Below are 21,114 nucleotides of genomic sequence, written 5' to 3' on the forward strand. Positions count from 1 at the left end.
AGGAAGTCAGCAATCTGGGTTACAGTGGTACTGGTTGAGGAAACTGCATTGGTCTTGTACCAGCTACGGAAGACTTCCCCTTGAGACTGATAGATTCTGAGAGTGGATGTTCTCCTTGCTTTGGCAATCGCTCTGGCTGCCTCCTTCGAAAAGCCCCTAGCTCTTGAGAGTCTTTCGAAAGTCTGAAGGCAGTCAGACGAAGAGCGTGGAGGTTTGGGTGTACCTTCTTTACGTGAGGTAGACGTAGAAGGTTCACTCCTAGAGGAAGAGTCCTGGGAATGTCGACCAGCCATTGCAGTACCTCTAAGAACCATTCTCTCGCGGGCCAGAGCGGAGCCAACCAACGTCAGCCGTGTCCCTTTGCGAGAGGAGAACTTCTAAAGTACCCTGTTGACAATCTTGAACGGCGGGAATGCATACAGGTCGAGATGGAACCAATCCAGCAGAAAAGCATCCACGTGAACTGCTGCTGGGTCTGGAATCGGAGAACAATACAACAGGAGTCTCTAGGTTATCGAGGTAGCGAACAGATCTATGGTTGGCAGACCCCACAGGGCCCAAAGTCTGCTGCAAACATTCTTGTGAAGGGTCCACTCTGTGGGGATGACCTGACCCTTCCGGCTGAGGTGATCTGCCATGACATTCATACCGCCCTGAATGAACCTCGTTACCAGCGTGAGCTTTCGATCTTTAGACCAGATGAGGAGGTCCCTTGCAATCTAGAACAACTTCACGAAAGAGTCCCTCCCTGCTTGAAGATGTAAGCCAGGGCTGTGGTGTTGTCAGAGTCCACCTCCACCACTTTGTTAAGCTGGAGGGACTTGAAGTTTATCAAGGCCAGAAGAACCGCCAACAACTCCTTGCAATTGATGTGAAGTGTCCTTTGTTCCTGATTCCATGTTCCCGAGCATTCCTGTCCGTCCAAAGTCGCACCCCAGCCCGTGTCTGATGCGTCCGAGAGGAGAAGGCGGTCGGGTTTCTGAACAGCCAAAGATAGACTTCCTTGAGAAGAAAGCTGTTCTTACACCACGCGAGAGAAGACCTCCTCTCTTCGGAAACAGGAACTGAGACCGTCTCTAGCGTCATGTCCTTTATCCAGTGAGCAGCTAGATGATACTGAAGGGGGGGAGGTGGAGTCTCCCTAACACGATGAACAGGGCCAGCGATGAAAGTGTCCCTGTTAGACTCATCCACTACCTGACTGAGCATCGGTTCCTTCTCAGCATGCTCTGGATGCATTCTAGGGCTTGGAATATCCTTGGGGCCGACGGAAAAGCCCGAAAAGCTCGACTCTGAAGATCCATACCCAGGGAGACAATGGTCTGGGATGGGACGAGCTGAGACTCCTCAAAATTGACCAGGAGGCCCAGTTCCTTGGTCAGATCCATAGTCCATCTGAGAATCTCCAGACAGCGACGACTTGTGGGAGCTCTTAAAAGCCAGTCGTCTGACGGAGCCGGACACAAGATCATGGTACTGCTGCACAGTCTGTGAACTGTCAACCATGGGGAAGCGAGGAAGTACAGTGACAACCCGAAGCTGTCTAGACTGTCTGGGTCGTACAGACAACTCCTTATCGGGTTGCTGAGGTTGCCGCACTGCGTCACAACAAGTCACTTCTGCTGGTTGTTGAACGTCTTCCCAGTGACACACTGACTCCGTAAACAAAAAAATCCTCTAACAAGGACTAAGCTTGGACTGCATGTCCTGCAACACAGCTCAAGGTCTATGGGAGCAGGTGTGGTAACAGACGGGGTTAGCGACTGAAGTGGAACCATTACCTTCCCTGGGAGCATGTTATGCTTAAATAAAAGTCCATAGGAGGCTACGCAGCTAAAGGCTCCTCTCCAAATGACAGAGTCCTCAAGGGAATATCAGAAGGAGGGAGAAAAGCACTTTCTCATCTACAGGGACCATATCCGAGAAAAGCTAAGTTCTCTCAGTGAGGGTTTCACTGGTGCAAAAGCAGCAGACTAGAAGGCAACGTTATGAAACTGCTTGACAGTCTAGTGAGTTGGCAACAACCAAAGATGTGTGACTGAGAAGCATGCGGTAAGGTATGCAGAGCATGTTGTATGCAGAGCATGCTGTATGCAGAGCATGCTGTATGCAGAGCATGCTGTATGTAGAGCATGCTGTAAGGTAAGCAGAGCGTGTTGCATGGCGTGTAACATTTCTCAGAAATTCCATGACCAGTGCTAGAGTGAGTAATATCGCATTACCGTCCATTGAAAGTGCACGTGCCGAGGGAATTGATTAAGACTGTTTTGTTGATGAATTTGATAGCCGGCATGATAATCGTAGAATTAAGCTACACTAAATGTACTATAATCTACTTCACCTCAGGAAAGGGAAACTCGCCCTGTTGGCAACACTGCATTACTTCATGCATGCTTGCATGGGGTTTAATATCAACATAATATTACCTTACATTCATAACTCATGATTCATTTGTTTAGAAGATATTTTTGCCATATTTTGCGATTTGTTAAAAATATATTGCAAGGAATACATATATATTTTTATATAAGTAATCCAAATAATCTCCATTATCATAATGTTTGTGTAGGCATACATGTATATGATTACAAATGCAAGTTATGAAAGTAATGAGGTGTTATTATTGTCATTTGTTATTCCCAAGTTGAATGGGAAGAAGCTCAAGTTGAGGAAAAAATGGCAGATGCATGCGTTGAGGTGGCTGACTCATAGCATGAGGTTGCTGTCTCAAGAGTTGCGCTTGCTGTAAGGGTTGCGGATGCGCAGTAGCAGGTTCCTGAGGAACGAGTTAAGGTTCCTGAGGTGTGAGCTGCGAGAGTTGAGGTAGCGGCTGCGCAGAACGCAGTTCTTGTCTCGCGAGTTGAGGTTCCTGAGGTGCTAGCCTAAGGAGTTGAGACTCTTGCCTTGAGGAGGGTTTAGGTCGCTGCAGCGAGTGCTGAGGTGGCTGCCTCATTGATGGAAGAGGTTGTCGTACCTCAAGAGATTGTTGCCTCGCTGGTGGAACCGCAAGCGGAAGCGGAGGAAGTAAGGCATAAGACTCCTGCTCTCATTGCTGAGGTTGCCTTAAGGAAGGTTAAGGTTGCTGCACAACGCTGGTAACTGGCAACTCAGAACGCGGTAAGGTAGCCTGAGGAACCTCAACTTCGTACGCCTGGCAGACTGGACTGCGGTGAGGCGGAGCTCTCGCAGGAGGAGGCGGAGGTTGCTGCACACCGCTGGTAACTGGCAACTCAGAACGCGGTAAGGTAGCCTGAGGAACCTCAACTTCGTACGCCTGGCAGACTGGACTGCGGAGAGGCGGAGCGTTCGCAGGAGGAGGTGTAACCTTCTCAGCCTGAAACTCACGCATTAAGACCGCAAGCTGCGACTGCATGGACTGCAGCAAAGTCGTCTTGGGATCAACAGACGATAAGGTCTGTTGAGGCAAAGCCTTAATAGAAGATGAGGTCTGTGAGGCATCGCCTTACCTCTCTTAGGAGGTGTGCAGTCACCTGATGACTGAGGAGAGTCAGAGCTAACCCAATGACTGCATCCGGGTTGTTGAACTCTAACTTCGTACGTCTGGCATAGGTCTGGACTTTACGTTTAAGAGGTCTTGAGACCTGAGACCAGCGTTTTCTCCCCGAAATTTCTTCTGCAGACGAGCAAAATAAGGGCTCAATCGTCTGCGGGTGGGAGTGACGGTCTCTTAAGACACGCCCGCAACCACCGAGGATACTTCTGTGCGCCGATCAAGGCCTGCCGAACCCTTTTGCCCTTCGACATTGCTTCTCCCCTGGGCTTGGGAGCTTGCAAGAGGTCCCGGACTGGGAGGACGACTGGCACGCACAGAAGTACCCTCACGCACAACACTGACACACTTTGCGCTAATCACTTATCACTTTTGATTTTCTGTTTGCACTTATTTCACTGAACTCGAAACTTTAAGTGGTTTGTACCTGAAACACGCAATTCTATCCTTTCTCAAAAGTTAGTAATTGCGAAAACAGAATTACAATGTAACAGAAAAATCTAATGAAAGATAAATAAATCAGTGGCTGGAAAGAGACTAAACACTAGATCAAATAAACTACGTTTAAAATCTCTCACCGCATAAAGCTTGAGAACAAGAAAAAACTCTAGAAACGTTTACCTTCTTCCCCTAAAGAGACTAGGGTGAAGAGCAAAAACGATAACAACGTTACTCGCTTGAACGAAACGTTTATCCTCCTCTTTCTCCCTCCGTCTCTATCTCTCTCTCTCTCTCTCTCTCTTGACTTAGAACCTGAGAGAAGAGCCCAATCATATATATCGTTAAAACATATTATTGTTAAAGGAAAATATTTCCCAAAATGAAAAGTTCCTTTATTAGAATTAAAACCATTAAGTTAAGAAAGAATGAACAAAACGCTAGACACGGTTACTCTTACTGCAACGTGACACCGTGAAAATTCTCTCTCTATCGTAACGATAGAGCGCAAGTTGAACGTTCTGCAACGTCAACAACTGCAGAGACAAAACAAAACGTTAGTTCAACTTTGAAAACAGTACGAGACTATCAAAGAAATTCTTTCAAAAACATTAAAATAGGATAATATGTTAACAGGTAAAACCGAAATGACGGGCTCAATGTTAATTAACTTCGGTACAAGAAAAGACCGCCTACTATTAGGAAAGGTCGAATATAAACAAATATAAAAATTAATTTTAATAATTTTATAATAAAAGGAAGTTAATCGAAGAGGCCTATAAGAGGCGGAGAGATATAAAATAAATCTATAACTTTTGTTAAGCAAACTTAAGAAAGAGTCTATACTCTCTTAGACACCAACACTTCCGTCTAAGGGAAGGGTCGGCCATTTAAAGGTGAAAGAGAGTTCATACTCTCTTCGTCACCATAAATAATCAAATTAATTCCAAAAGCTAGCTAAGCTAATAATAGAACTTCCTGAATAGCGAAAGCTGAAATCTTAGAGCAATACTTCACCAAAAACCGTGAACAAGACTCCAAAATTATAAGCGTATCCATGAACGTCTTGCCGGAAGCACGACAGAGGAAAAATTGAAGTGGTGTCAACAAGAAGTACTGCAGTACCTGGCCACAGGTGGCGCTTGTGAGTACACCCCCCTCTTGTATAGCGATCGCTGGCGTATCCCTTCCGTAGAATTCTGTCGGGCAACAGAGTTGACAGCTACATGATTATCGGGTAAGTTTAATATTGAAAATTAGTTTTTATTCATTTATTTAAGAATATTAACAAAACTGTATTCCACTGGTTAATTAGACATAACCTTACCTTTTGTTGATAAAAGTATGTTTTATAATCATATGCATGACAAACACTAACGATGCCGACAAGTAAAAAGAACTGGAGTAAACTTTGAAGACCCATATTTCAAGTAGAATTGAAATATGATCCTGGTCTAATGCAATCACTCTTTCGAAAACTTGAATCTGTTGGAAAAAAAACTTCTAAATGTAATTTCCTGTATAAAAAAGTGGCAGACTTTAATAGGATACAACAAACAATCTAGTGTTTGGAAAACAGCAAGGTATGCAGTATTTATAAAGTTGAAAAAACACTTATACTGTAGGTGAATTTGAAAAATGATATTTTAATTATAAAATAAATTTTTGAATATACTTACCCGGTGAATATATAATAGCTGCAACTCTGTTGCTCGACAGACACATACATAAAAAAACTCGCCAGCGATCGCTATGCAGGTTGCAGGTGTGCCCACCAGCGCCAACTGTCGGCCAGATACCACTCTCGATGTAAACAAAACCTTCAATTTCTTCTCATCCCACTGCGTCTCTATTGGGGAGGAAGGGAGGGTCATTTAATTTATATATTCACCGGGTAAGTATATTCAAAAATTTATTTTATAATTAAAATATCATTTTTAAATATTTAACTTAGCCGGTGAATATATAGGCCTAATAGCTGATTCACACCCAAGGAGGTGGGTAGAGACCAGTGTTAAATATGTTTACATCGTATAAGCTAAGAGTTTTTCCATTTTGACAGTTATCAATATAACAAAACCAAAATAAATAGGTACCTGGTAAGGAAGTCGACTTAGACGATTACTCTGCCTTGTAAGTACGTCTTCTTTACGGAGCCCAGCGATCCTCTTAGGATGCTGACAGACTCCCAGGAGCTGAAGTATCAAGGGCTGCAACCCATACAACAGGACCTCATCAAACCCCTAATCTGGGCGCTCTCAAGAAATGACTTTGACCACCCGCCAAATCAACCAGGATGCGAAAGGCTTCTTAGCCTTCCGGACAACCCATAAAATGTTATTTTCATTAGTAAAATAAATTTTTGAATATACTTACCCGATGATCATGTAGCTGTCAACTCCGTTGCTCGACAGAAATCTACGGTCGGGATACGCCAGCGATCGCTATCCAGGTGGGGGTGTACTCAACAGCGCCATCTGTGGTCAGGTACTCAAGTACTTCTTGTCAACAAGAACTCAATTTTCTCCTCGGTCCACTGGTTCTCTATGGGGAGGAAGGGCGGGTTCTTTAATTCATGATCATCGGGTAAGTATATTCAAAAATTTATTTTACTAATGAAAATAACATTTTTCAATATTAATCTTACCCGATGATCATGTAGCTGATTCACACCCAGGGTGGTGGGTGGAGACCAGCATACATGTTAACAAAGAAGCTAAGTATCCCGTATTTCATTTTATTAGTTATTCAAAATAACAAACATAAAATAAATAAGTACCTGGTAAGGAAGTCGACTTGAACCATTACTCTGCCTTTATTAAGTACGTCTTCCTTACTGAGCGTAGCGGTCCTCTTAGGATGCTGAACAACTCTTAGGTGCTGAAGTATAAAGGGCTGCAACCCATACTAAAGGACCTCATCACAACCTCTAACCTAGGCGCTTCTCAAGAAAGAATTGACCACCCGCCAAATCAACCAGGATGCGGAAGGCTTCTTAGCCGACCGTACAACCCAAAAACAACAATAAAAAGTATTCAAGAGAAAGGTTAAAAAGGTTATGGGATTATGGGAATGTAGTGGCTGAGCCCTCACCTACTACTGCACTCGCTGCTACGAATGGTCCCAGGGTGTAGCAGTTCTCGTAAAGAGACTGGACATCTTTGAGATAGAATGATGCGAACACTGACTTGCTTCTCCAATAGGTTGCATCCATAACACTCTGCAGAGAACGGTTCTGTTTGAAGGCCACTGAAGTAGCCACAGCTCTCACTTCATGTGTCCTTACCTTCAGCAAAGCAAGGTCTTCTTCCTTCAGATGAGAATGTGCTTCTCTAATCAGAAGCCTGATGTAGTAAGAAACTGCGTTCTTAGACATTGGTAGAGAAGGCTTCTTGATAGCACACCATAAGGCTTCTGATTGTCCTCGTAAAGGTTTTGACCTTCTTAGATAGTACCTAAGAGCTCTAACTGGGCAAAGTACTCTCTCCAGTTTGTTCCCCACCAAGTTGGACAGGCTTGGGATCTCGAACGACTTAGGCCAAGGACGTGAAGGAAGCTCGTTTTTAGCCAAAAAACCGAGCTGCAAGGAACATGTAGCCGTTTCAGATGTGAAACCTATGTTCCTGCTGAAGGCGTGGATCTCACTTACTCTTTTAGCTGTTGCTAAGCACACAAGGAAAAGAGTTTTTAATGTGAGGTCCTTAAAAGAGGCTGATTGGAGAGGTTCAAATCTTGATGACATAAGGAACCTTAGGACCACGTCTAGATTCCAGCCTGGAGTGGACAACCGACGTACCTTTGAGGTCTCAAAAGACCTAAGGAGGTCCTGTAGATCTTTGTTGGTGGAAAGATCCAAGCCTCTGTGGCGGAAAACCGCTGCCAACATACTTCTGTAACCCTTGATCGTAGGAGCTGATAGGGATCTTACGTTCCTTAGATGTAACAGGAAGTCAGCAATCTGGGTTACAGTGGTACTGGTTGAGGAAACTGCATAGGCCTTGCACCAGCTTCAGAAGACTTCCCATTTAGACTGATAGACTCTGAGAGTGGATGTCCTCCTTGCTCTGGCAATCGCTCTGGCTGCCTCCTTCGAAAAGCCTCTAGCTCTTGAGAGTCTTTCGATAGTCTGAAGGCAGTCAGACGAAGAGCGTGGAGGTTTGGGTGTACCTTCTTTACGTGATGCATGCGTACCTGCGGATCCAACATCATGCCTCTGCTGGACAGTCTGCGAGCTGGCAACAACAAAAGCAGAGGGCTGGTGTGAGGGAGGGTCTGCGGTGGGCTGAGGAGCATGCGGTATGGTATGCAGAGCATGCTGTAAGGTATGCGGCTCATGCTGCATGGTATGCGGAGCATGCTGTAAGGTCTGCAGAGCATGCTGCATGGGCTGAGGAGAACGCCGCATAGTGCTGGAACCCGGCAACTCCTGATGCGGCAGCTCACGCATGTTAGCAGATGGTGCAGCAAGAACATGCGTCTGGCAGGGAGGACTGCGCATCGGTGGAGGAGCTCTCACAGGTGGGGTGTGGGAGCAGGCAGCCGCAGTATCTGCTGAGCGCACAACCTCTGCGGGTTGTAGGTTAACAGGAGAGGTGTTAACCTTCTCGGCATGATACTCCTGCATGAATGCCGCAAGCTGAGACTGCATAGTCTGCAGCATGGACCACTTAGGGTCTACTGTGGTTGGAGCAACAACAGACGGAGCAGTAGCCTGTTGAGGGACCACTCTACCTCTCTTGGGAGGTGTGCAGTCATCAGATGACTGTGGCGAGTCCGAACTGACCCAGTGGCTACACCTGGGCCGTTGGACAAGCTCGGAAGGGACCTTACGTTTGAGCGGTCGTGAGACCTTGGTCCACCGTTTCCTCCTGGAAACTTCTTCCACAGACGAGGAATGTAAGGGCTCATTCGTCTGTAAGTGGATGGGACGATCCTTAACAGATACGTCCGCAACCACTGAGGATACATCCGTGCGCCGATCAAGGCCTGCCGAACCCTTTGGTCCTTCGACATTGCTTCTCCCCTGGGCTTGGGAGCTTGCAAGAGGTCCCGGACTGGGAGGACGACTGGCACGCACAGATGTACCCTCATGCGCAACACTGACACTGACACTATGCACATCACTAGCACTAACACTTCCCACTGCACTCTTCGCTTTCAGCTCTCTGACATCTGCCAAGAGCTGATTGCGGTCACTAACCAACGACTCCACCTTCTCACCGAGAGCCTGAATGGCACGCAACATATCAGCCATTGCAGGCTGAGCACTCGTAGCAGGTTCGGGAGTCACCACCATAGGGGAAGGAAAAGGTTGAGGGGCATGGGGAGAGGAAAAATCCACAGAGCGAGAAGAACTTCTCCTATCTCTCTCCTTCTCTAACCTACGTGCATATCTAAGGAATTCGTTAAAATCGAATTCCGAAAGCCCAGCACATTCCCCACATCGATCTTCCAATTATTATTATTATTATTATTATTACTATCCAAGCTACAACCCTAATTGGAAAAGCAAAATGCTATAAGCCCAGGGGCTCCAATAGGGAAAAATAGCCCAGTGAGGAAAGGAAATAAGGAAATAAATAACTGAAGAGAACAAATTAACAGTAAATCATTCTAAAAAAAAGTAACAACGTCATAACAGATATGTCATATATAAACTATTAACAACTTCAAAAACAAATATGTCATATATAAACTATAAAAAGACTCATGTCCGCCTGGTCAACAAAAAAGCATTTGCTCCAACTTTGAACTTTTGAAGTTCTACTGATTCAACAACCCGATTAGGAAGATCATTCCACAACTTGGTAACAGCTGGAATAAATTGACAGGATTTACCCCTACAATTGGAACATACGGTGTGAGGATCTATAGAGGCCTTCGGAAGACGCCTAGTACAAGTCCTAACACTACACTGCCTGTATTTAGGAACTTGGGAATGGTCAGACATCTTGAATTTAGAAGTAGTCAAGGGGGAATTCCAAAATTAAGCAAAGTTCGTTAACCAATAAATCAAATTAATTCCAAAAGCTTGCTAAGCTAAGGACAAAGCTTCCTGAACAGCGAAGGCTAAACTTTAGAGCAAATACATCACCAAAACGTGAACAAAAGACTCCAAAATCAACAGCGTATCCAAGTAGGTCTTGCCGGCGGCACGACAGAGGAAAAATTGAGTTCTTGTTGACAAGAAGTACTTGAGTACCTGACCACAGATGGCGCTGTTGAGTACACCCCCACCTGGATAGCGATCGCTGGCGTATCCCGACCGTAGATTTCTGTCGGGCAACGGAGTTGACAGCTACATGATCATCGGGTAAGATTAATATTGAAAAAACAACATTAAAAACATTTCAAGAGACAGATTAAAAGGATATGGAATTAGGGAATTGTAGTGGTTGAGCCCTCACCCACTACTGCACTCGCTGCTACGAATGGTCCCAGTGTGTAGCAGTTCTCGTAAAGAGTCTGGACATCTTTCAAGTAAAATGACGCGAACACTGACTTGCTTCTCCAATAGGTTGCGTCCATGATACTTTGCAGAGATCTATTTTGCTTAAAGGCCACGGAAGTTGCTACAGCTCTAACCTCGTGCGTCTTAACCTTAAGCAAAGATCGGTCTTCCTCACTCAAATGTGAATGAGCTTCTCGTATTAACAATCTGATAAAATATGACAAAGCATTCTTTGACATAGGCAAGGATGGTTTCTTAACCGAACACCATAACGCTTCAGATTGGCCTCGTAAAGGTTTAGTACGAGTTAAGTAGAACTTAAGAGCTCTAACAGGGCATAATACTCTCTCAAGTTCATTGTCTACGATCTCCGATAAGCTAGGAATATCGAAAGATTTAGGCCAAGGACGAGAAGGTAGCTCATTTTTGGCTAGGAAACCAAGCTGCAGAGAACAAGTAGCTTTTTCTGACGAAAACCCGATGTTCTTGCTGAAGGCATGAAGCTCACTGACTCTTTTAGCCGAGGCTAAGCATACCAGGAAAAGAGTCTTAAGAGTGAGATCTTTCAGGGAGGCTGAATGTAAAGGCTCAAACCTGTTTGACATGAGGAATCTTAGGACCACGTCTAAATTCCACCCAGGTGTAGCCAAACGACGTTCCTTAGAGGTCTCAAAAGACTTAAGGAGGTCTTGCAGATCTTTATTGTTGGAAAGATCTAAGCCTCTATGCCGGAAGACCGAGGCCAACATGCTTCTGTAGCCCTTGATCGTAGGAGCTGAAAGGGATCGTACTTTTCTCAGGTATAAGAGAAAATCAGCTATTTGGGCTACAGAGGTACTGGACGAGGATACGGAAACTGACTTGCACCAGTCTCGGAAGACTTCCCACTTCGATTGGTAAACTCTAATGGTAGATGCTCTCCTCGCTCTAGCAATCGCACTGGCTGCCTCCTTCGAAAAGCCTCTAGCTCTCGAGAGTCTTTCGATAGTCTGAAGGCAGTCAGACGAAGAGCGTGGAGGCTTTGGTGTACCTTCTTTACGTGTGGCTGACGTAGAAGGTCTACTCTTAGAGGAAGACTTCTGGGAACGTCTACCAGCCATCGAAGTACCTCGGTGAACCATTCTCTCGCGGACCAGAGGGGAGCAACTAACGTCAACCTTGTCCCTTCGTGAGAGGCGAATTTCTGCAGTACCTTGTTGACAATCTTGAATGGTGGGAATGCGTAAAGATCTAGATGTGACCAATCTAGGAGGAAGGCATCTATATGTATTGCTGCTGGGTCTGGGACTGGAGAGCAATAGATTGGAAGCCTCTTGGTCAGCGAGGTTGCAAAGAGATCTATGGTGGGTTGTCCCCAAGCCGCCCAAAGTCTCTTGCACACATCCTTGTGGAGGGTCCATTCGGTTGGAATTACTTGACCTTTTCGACTGAGACAATCCGCTAGGACGTTCAAGTCGCCCTGGATGAACCTCGTTACTAGGGAGATGCCTCGATCTTTTGACCAGATGAGCAGGTCCCTTGCGATCTCGTACAGAGTCAATGAGTGGGTACCTCCCTGTTTGGAAATGTACGCCAAGGCCGTGGTGTTGTCCGAGTTGACCTCCACCACCTTGCCTCGAAGGAGATTCTCGAAGCTTATCAAGGCCAGATGAACCGCCAAAAGCTCCTTGCTGTTGATATGCATGCTCCTCTGACTCGAGTTCCACAGACCTGAGCATTCCCGACCGTCCAGCGTCGCGCCCCAGCCCAAATCCGATGCGTCCGAGAAGAGAACGTGGTTGGGTTTCTGAACTGCCAGGGGAAGACCCTCTCGTAGGCTGATATTGTCCTTCCACCAAGTCAGACAAGTCTTTATCTTTTCGGAAATCGGGATCGAGACCGCCTCTAGCGTCTTGTCCTTTTTCCAGTGAAAAGCCAGATGGAATTGAAGAGGTCGGAGGTGTAGCCTTCCTAGCGAGACAAATTGCTCCAGGGATGACAGCGTTCCTACCAGACTCATCCAAAGCCTGACTGAGCAGCGTTCTTTCTTCAACATCTTCTGGATGACGAGTAGGGCTTGATCTATTCTGGGGGCCGACGGAAAAGCCCGAAAAACTTGACTGTGAATCTCCATCCCTAAATACAGAATAGTTTGGGATGGGACCAGCTGTGACTTTTCCAAGTTGACTAGGAGTCCCAATTCCTTGGTCAGATCTAGAGTCCAATTGAGATCCTTCAGACAGCGATGACTGGAAGAGGCTCTGAGAAGCCAGTCGTCCAAATAAAGGGAGGCTCGGATGTCCGATAAATGGAGGAATTTTGCCACATTCCTCATAAGCCTCGTAAACACGAGAGGAGCTGTGCTTAGGCCAAAGCACAGGGCCCGAAACTGGTACACCACATCGTCGAAGACGAATCTCAGAAAAGGTTGGGAGTCTGAGTGAATGGGGATGTGGAAGTAAGCGTCCCTTAGGTCTAGAGAGACCATCCAGTCTCCCTTTCTGACCGCTGCTAGGACTGACTTTGTGGTCTCCATGGTAAACTTCGTCTTTGTGACAAAGACATTCAGAGCACTGACGTCTAGCACCGGTCTCCAACCTTCTGTCTTCTTTGATACTAGGAAGAGACGGTTGTAAAACCCCGGTGATTGAAGGTCCGAGACTTTGACCACCGCTCCCTTCTCTAGCAAAAGAGACACTTCCAGTTTCAGGGCTTGTCTCTTTTCTTCCTCTCGGTACCTGGGAGAGAGATCGATGGGGGACGTCGCTAGAGGAGGTCTGCGTACAAAAGGGATTTTGTACCCCTCTCTGAGCAACCTCACAGATTGTTGATCTGCGCCTCTCTTCTCCCAGGCTTGCCAGAAGTTCTTGAGTCTGGCACCTACTGCTGTCTGAAGTTGCGGGCAGTCAGACTCTGCCCTTATAGGACTTGGATCCTTTCCTCTTTCCTCTCTTCCCTTCGGCACGAGCACCTCCCCTGCTGGAGGCTCTGCCACGAAAGGGCGGGATAAACCTGGACGCTGGAGTGTCTATCCTAGGTCTAGCAGACAAGGCAGGCAAAGGGGGAGCTTTGCGAGCCGAGGACGCAACTAAATCGTGGGTGTCCTTCTGCACTAAAGACAAGGCAATTTCCTTAACCAAGACTTCAGGAAACAAGCACTTAGACAAGGGCGCAAAGAGTAGCTCAGATCTTTGGCATGGCGTCACTCCTGCTGACAGAAAAGAGCACAGAGACTCTCGTTTCTTAAGGACTCCGGACGTGAATGAAGCGGCAAGCTCGTTGGACCCATCTCGGACGGCCTTGTCCATGCAGGACATAATGAGTAAGGAAACATCCCTATCGGCAGAAGAGATTTTCCTACTCAGGGCTCCAAAACACCAGTCCAGGAAGTTAAAGACTTCAAACGCCCTAAATATGCCTTTAAGAAGGTGGTCCAGGTCCGAGGGTGACCAACTAATCTTCGAGCGTCTCATGGCAAGGCGGCGGGGAGAGTCTACAAGACTTGAGAAGTCGCCCTGGGCAGAGGCAGGAACTCCCAAGCCGAGAACTTCTCCCGTGGCATACCAAACGCTCGATCTAGACGAGAGTTTAGATGGGGGGAAGGCAAACGCCGTCTTCCCTAAACTCCTCTTGGTCTCTAACCAATCGCCTAACAGCCGTAAAGCTCTCTTGGATGAGCGAGAGAGAACGAGTTTAGTAAAGGCAGGCATGGTAGCAGGAACGCCTAAGACAAACTCGGACGGCGGCGAACGAGGAGCCACAGAAATAAAGTGATCAGGGAACAACTCTTTAAAAACAACCATGACTTTTCTAAAGTCCAAGGATGGTTGAACTGCTTTAGGCTCATCTAATTCTGAAGGCTGATCCTCAGGCTGTGGTTCAGCAACGTCCTCATCTGACAGTTCCTCATCCGATAACTGATGAGAAAACGGCAAAGGTGTAGGCAACGTTTGACTCGCAGAGTCCGGTCGCACTGGTGCATACGTGACGGAGCCGGACGCAGCGTCCTGGAAATGCTGAACAGTCTGGGAACTGTCAACAACAACAGGTGCGCGAGGACGCACAGCGTCCACCCGAGACTGTTTAGACCGTCTGGGTTGTGCAGTCAACACCATACCGGGTTGCGGAGGTTGACGCACCGCGTCAAAACAAGTCAACTCTGATGGTTGATGAACGTCCTGAACGTCACCAATCGCATCAGTGCGTTGCCTAACGTCAACGTGCGGCTGGAAATCCACACTGGGTCGCATCGGTGGAGGTACCACCCCAACTGGTTGACGCGAGAAAGCTACATCCACGTCAACAGGACGCACAACAGAACGCTTGGATGGCTGATGGCCAGTAGGTTCAACGGAAACCTTCTCAGCGTTGTAGTCCTCCATCAAGGACGCAAGCTTAGACTGCATGTCTTGCAGTAACACCCATTTAGGGTCTACGGAAGCAGGTGCGGTAACAGACGGGGTTAGCGAATGAGACGGCACAACTTTGCCTCTCTTAGGCGGCGAGCAGTCATCAGATGACGGCAACGGGTCCGAACTGTCCCAGTGGCTACATCCGGGACGTTGGACTTGTCCTGAAGGGACCGACTTACGCTTTAAAGGTCTAGAGACCTTGGTCCAAGGTTTCTTACGTGAAACACCTTCGGACGACGAGGTAAAAATGGGCTCTCTCGTCTTACTTTGGTAGGGGCGATCTTGACGAGATCCGCCTGATACCAAAGAGGGAACGTCTGTTCGCTGATCAAGGCCTCTCGAACCCATAAGTCGTACGACATTGCTTCTCCCCTGGGCTTGGGAGCTTGCAAGAGGTCCCGGACTAGGTGGACGACAGGCACGAACAGACGAACCCTCGGTCGCAACACTGTTCACAACACTTTGCGTAACACTAGGCACTTTGACACTATCCGCCGTGGCACTTTGGCACTCGAGTTCCTTCACGTCCGCCATAAGTTGATTCCGGTCACTTGCTAAAGCCTCAACTCTCTCCCCCAAGGCATGAATAGCACGCATCATGTCTTGCATAGACGGTTCCTGAGTGCTAGGAGGGGGGTTAGGAACAACCACTACAGGGGAAGGATTAGGTTCAGGGGCATGTGGAGAGGAAAAATCTACAGACCTAGAAGAACTTCTCCTTACCCTATCTCTCTCTAGTCTGCGTGTATATTTATCAAATTCGATCCAATCGAATTCCGAAAGGCCCACGCATTCCTCACACCGATCTCCCAATTGACAGGTTTTACCCCGACAATTGGAACAAACAGTGTGAGGGTCGAGAGAAGCCTTTGGAAGACGCCTCTTACAGTCCCTAGCATTACACTTTCGAAACTTGGGAACTTGAGAAGGGTCAGCCATTTTGAATTAGTCAAGGGAAAATTCCAAAAAAACGATCTAAGTCATCAACAATTAATCCGATTCAAAAAAGAGTTCAAGGATTTATTTGAAGAAAAACACCTGTACTGCGAAAGCTCAAACCAAATTAAAGTACTTCACCAAATATGATGGGAAAAACTCCAGGTTCAACAGCGAGTAAAGTACGTCTTGTCGACACGTCGACAGAGAAGAAATTGAAGGTTTTGTTTACATCGAGAGTGGTATCTGGCCGACAGTTGGCGCTGGTGGGCACACCCGCAACCTGCATAGCGATCGCTGGCGAGTTTTTTTATGTATGTGTCTGTCGAGCAACAGAGTTGCAGCTATTATATATTCACCGGCTAAGTTAAATATTTAAAAAAAAAATACACAACATTCAAATGTACACTATGGATTCTTCATAATTTTCAAGGCCTAAATTGTCATCCTACTGCTTAGAATTGTTTCTTCTAGAAATTGGATAATAAAATGTTATTTTTATTAGTAAAATAAATTTTTGAATATACTTACCCGATAATCATGTAGCTGTCAACTCCGTTGCCCGACAGAATTCTATGGAGGGATACGCCAGCTATCACAATACTAGAAGGGGGTGTATTTACCAGCGCCACCTGTGGCCAGGTACTCAAGTACTTCTTGTTGACACCTCCTCAATTATTCCTCGGTCCACTGGTTTTCTATGGGGAGGAAGGGAGGGTCGATTAAATCATGATTATCGGGTAAGTATATTCAAAAATTTATTTTACTAATAAAAAATAACATTTTTCAATATTAAACTTACCCGATAATCATGTAGCTGATTCACACCCAGGGGGGTGGGTGAGAAACCAGTGTACAAGACTAAAGGATAGCTAAGTATCCCGTATTTCATATAATCAGTTATCCACAATAACAATGAAATAATAAGTACCTGGTAAGGAAGTCGACTTGAACCGTTACTCTGCCTTTAATAAGATCGTCTTCCTTACTGAGCGCAGCGTTCCTCTTGGGAGGCTGAATCAACTCAAAGGTGCTAAAGTATACAGGGCTGCAACCCATACTAAAGGACCTCATCACAACCTTTAACCTCGGCGCTTCTCAAGAAAGCATTGACCACCCGCCAAATCAACAAGGATGTGGAAGGCTTCTTAGCCGACCGTACAACCCATAACAAGTATTCAAGAGAAAGGTTAAAAGGTTATGGGATTATGGGAATGTAGTGGCTGAGCCCTCGCCTACTACTGCATTCGTTGCTACGAATGGTCCCAGGGTGTAGCAGTACTCGTAAAGAGACTGGACATCTTTGAGATAGAATGATGCGAACACTGACTTGCTTCTCCAATAGGTTGCATCCATAACACTCTGCAGAGAATGGTTCTGTTTGAAGGCCACTGAAGTAGCCACAGCTCCCACTTCATGTGTCCTTACCTTCAGCAAAGCAAGGTCTTCTTCCTTCAGATGAGAATGTGTTTCTCTAATCAGAAGCCTGAATAGTAAGAAACTGAGTTCTTAGAACTTGGAAAAGAATGTTTCTTGATAGCACACTATAAGGCTTCTGATTGTCCTTGTAAAGGTTAAGACCTTTTTAGATAGTACCTAAGAGCTCTAACTGGGCAAAGTACTCTCTTCAGATCATTCCCCACCAAGTTGGACAGGCTTGGGATCTCGAACGACTTAGGCCAAGGACGTGAAGGAAGCTCGTTTAGCAAAAACCGAGCTGCAAGGAACATGTAGCCGTTTCAGATGTGAAAACAATGATCCTGCTGAAGGCGTGGATCTCACTTACTCTTTTAGCTGTTGTCAAGCACACGAGGAAAAGAGTTTTTAATGTGAGGTCCTAAAAAGAGGCTGATTGGAGAGGTTCAAATCTTGATGACATAAGGAACCTTAGGACCACGTCTAGATTCCAGCCTGGAGTGGACAACCGACGTTCCTTTGAGGTCTCAAAAGACCTAGGGAGGTCCTGTAGATCTTTGTTGGTGGAAAGATCCAAGCCTCTGTGGCGGAAAACCGCTGCCAACATACTTCTGTAACCCTTGATCGTAGGAGCTGAAAGGGATCTTACTTTCCTTAGATATAACAGGAAGTCAGCAATCTGGGTTACAGTGGTACTGGTTGAGGAAACTGCATTGGTCTTGTACCAGCTACGGAAGACTTCCCCTTGAGACTGATAGATTCTGAGAGTGGATGTTCTCCTTGCTTTGGCAATCGCTCTGGCTGCCTCCTTCTAAAAGCCCCTAGCTCTTGAGAGTCTTTCGAAAGTCTGAAGGCAGTCAGACGAAGAGCGTGGAGGATTGGGTGTACCTTCTTTACGTGAGGTAGACTTAGAAGGTTCACTCCTAGAGGAAGAGTCCTGGGAATGTCGACCAGCCATTGCAGTACCTCTAAGAACCATTCTCTCGCGGACCAGAGCGAAGCCAACCAACGTCAGCCGTGTCCCTTTGTGAGAGGAGAACTTCTGAAGTACCCTGTTGACAATCTTGAACGGCGGGAATGCATACAGGTCGAGATGGAACCAATCCAGCAGAAAAGCATCCACGTGAACTGCTGCTGGGTCTGGAATCGGAGAACAATACAACAGGAGTCTCTAGGTTATCGAGGTAGTGAACAGATCTATGGTTGGCTGACCCCACAGGGCCCAAAGTCTGTTGCAAACATTCTTGAGAAGGGTCCACTCTGTGGGGATGACCTGACCCTTCCGTCTGAGGTGATCTGCCATGACATTCATACCGCCCTGAATGAACCTCGTTACCAGTTAGCTTTCGATCTTAAGACCAGATGAGTAGGTCCCTTGCGATCTAGAACAACTTCCACGAAAGAGTCCCTCCCTGCTTGAAGATGTAAGCCAGGGCTGTGGTGTTGTCAGAGTCCACCTCCACCACTTTGTTAAGCTGGAGGGACTTGAAGTTTATCAAGGCCAGAATAACCGCCAACAACTTCTTGCAAATGATGTGAAGTGTCCTTTGCTCCTGATTCCATGTTCCCGAGCATTCTTGTCCGTCCAAAGTCGCACCCCAGCCCGTGTCTGATGCATCCGAGAGGAGACGGCGGTCGTGTTTCTGAACAGCCAAAGGTAGACTTCCTTGAGAAGAAAGCTGTTCTTACACCACGCGAGAGAAGACCTCCTCTCTTCGGAAACAGGAACTGAGACCGTCTCTAGCGTCATGTCCTTTATCCAGTGAGCAGCTAGATGATACTGAAGGGGGGGGAGGTGGAGTCTCCCTAACACGATGAACAGGGCCAGCGATGAAAATGTCCCTGTTAGACTCATCCACTACCTGACTGAGCATCGGTTCCTTCTCAGCATGCTCTGGATGCATTCTAGGGCTTGGAAGATCCTTGGGGCCGACGGAAAAGTCCGAAAAGCTCGACTCTGAAGATCCATACCCAAGGAGACAATGGTCTGGGATGGAACGAGCTGAGACTCCTCAAAATTGACCAGGAGGCCCAGTTCCTTGGTCAGATCCATAGTCCATTTGAAAATCTCCAGACAGCGACGACTTGTGAGAGCTCTTAAAAGCCAGTCGTCTGACGGAGCCGGACACAAGATCATGATACTGCTGCACAGTCTGTGAACTGTCAATCATGGGCAAGCGAGGAAGTACAGTGACAACCCGAATCTGTCTAGACTGTCTGGGTCGTACAGACAACTCCTTATCGGGTTGCTGAGGTTGCCGCACTGCGTCACAACAAGTCACTTCTGTTGGTTGTTGAACGTCTTCCCCGTGACACATTGACTCCGTAAACAAAAAATCCTCTAACAAGGACTAAGCTTGGACTGCATGTCATGCAACACAGCTCAAGGTCTATGGGAGCAGGTGTGGTAACAGACGGGATTAGCGACTGAAGTGGAACCATTACCTTCCCTGGAAGCATGTTATGCTTAAATAAAAGTCCATAAGAGGTTATGCAGCTAAAGGCTCCCTCCAAATGACAGAGTCCTCAAGGGAATATCAGAAGGAGGGAGAAAAGAACTTTCTCATCTACAGGGACCATATCCTAGAAAAGCTAAGTTCTCTCAGTGAGGGTTCACAGGTGCAAAAGCAGCAGACTAGAAGGCAACGTTATGAAACTGCTTGACAGTTTAGTGAGTTGGCAACAACCAAAGATGTGTGACTGAGAAGCATGCGGTAAGGTATGCAGAGCATGATGTATGCAGAGTATGCTGTATGCAGAGCATGCTGTATGTAGAGCATGTTGTATGCAGAGCATGCTGAATGCAGAGCATGCTGTATGCAGAGCATGTTGTATGCAGAGCATGCTGAATGCAGAGCATGCTGTATGCAGAGCATGTTGTATGCAGAGCATGCTGTATGCAGAGCATGCTGTATGCAGAGCATGTAGTAAGCAGAGCCTGCTGTAAGCAGAGCCTGCTGTAAGGAAAGCAGAGCGTATGCATGGCGTTTAATCTTTCTCAGAAATTCCATGACCAGTGCTAGAGTGCTTTATGCATGCTTGCATGGGGTTTTAATATCAACATAATATTTACCTTACATTCATAACTCATGATTCATATTTTTGCCATATTTTGCGATCTTGTTAAAAATATATTGCAAGGAATACAAATATATTTTTATAAGTAATACAAATAACCTCCATTATCATATGTTTTGAAAATGGAGGTAAGGTATGCTGAACAGCCGAGTCAGAACGAGCTGGAACAACAATAGTAGTGGTTTCCTCTTCAAGACTCTGTTGAGGGAACACCTGAGGCTCAGTCTGCAAAGGCTGAATAAAAGACAAGCAGAAGGAAGGCGCATGGGTGGAGGAGGCTGACTCCTAGCATGAGTGGTTGAACCCAAGGGTTGCGCTTGCTGAGCGGTTAGCGGAAGCGGAGTAGCAAGTTCCAGTTCCTGTGGTGTGAGCGGAGCGCGATGAGGAAGAGGCTGCGCAGAACAAGGTAAATGTCTCACAAGCTGAGGCTCCTGAGGCGCAAGGCTAAGGTGTTGTGGTGCTTGCCTTGTGGAGGGTTGAGCTCGCTGCAGCGAGAGCTGAGGAGACTGACTCATGGACGGGAGAGGTTGTTGTACCTCAACCGAGTGTTGCATCACTGGTGGAGCAGCAAGTGGAGGCGGAGGAAGAGAGGTATAATCCTCCTGATCCCATTGTAAACGTTGCCTTAAGGAAGGCGGAGGCTGAACACCACTGGGAACAGCAAACTCAGCACGTGGCTCAACATCGTACGCCTGGCAGGTGGTACTGCGATCAGGCGGAGCGAGCGTAGGCGGAGGGAGTGTAGGCGGAGGCGGAGGAGCAACACTCTCAGCCCGACACTCACGCAACAAGTCCGAAAGCTGTGCTTGCATGGACTGTAGTAGAGTCCACAACATCGTACGCCTGGCAGGTGGTACTGCGATCAGGCGGAGCGAGCGTAGGCGGAGGGAGTG

General features: G+C 46.8%; 1 protein-coding gene across 3 annotated transcripts in view; it reads right to left on the minus strand.

Moving 5' to 3' along the window:
* The window catches only part of LOC137616642 (lysosomal Pro-X carboxypeptidase), a 124,789-nt gene that overhangs the window by 86,229 nt on the left and 17,446 nt on the right, over positions 1-21,114 (minus strand). For all 3 annotated transcript variants that reach the window (XM_068346555.1, XM_068346556.1, XM_068346557.1), the window contains exon 2: positions 5,277-5,434. In XM_068346555.1, the coding sequence (XP_068202656.1) occupies positions 5,277-5,372 (96 nt within the window). In that variant the 5' untranslated portion in view covers positions 5,373-5,434. The remainder of the gene's footprint in view (positions 1-5,276; positions 5,435-21,114) is intronic.

The sequence above is a fragment of the Palaemon carinicauda genome, chromosome 22 (genome assembly GCF_036898095.1).
Source record: "Palaemon carinicauda isolate YSFRI2023 chromosome 22, ASM3689809v2, whole genome shotgun sequence".
In the NCBI taxonomy this organism is placed as follows: Eukaryota; Metazoa; Arthropoda; class Malacostraca; order Decapoda; family Palaemonidae; genus Palaemon; species Palaemon carinicauda.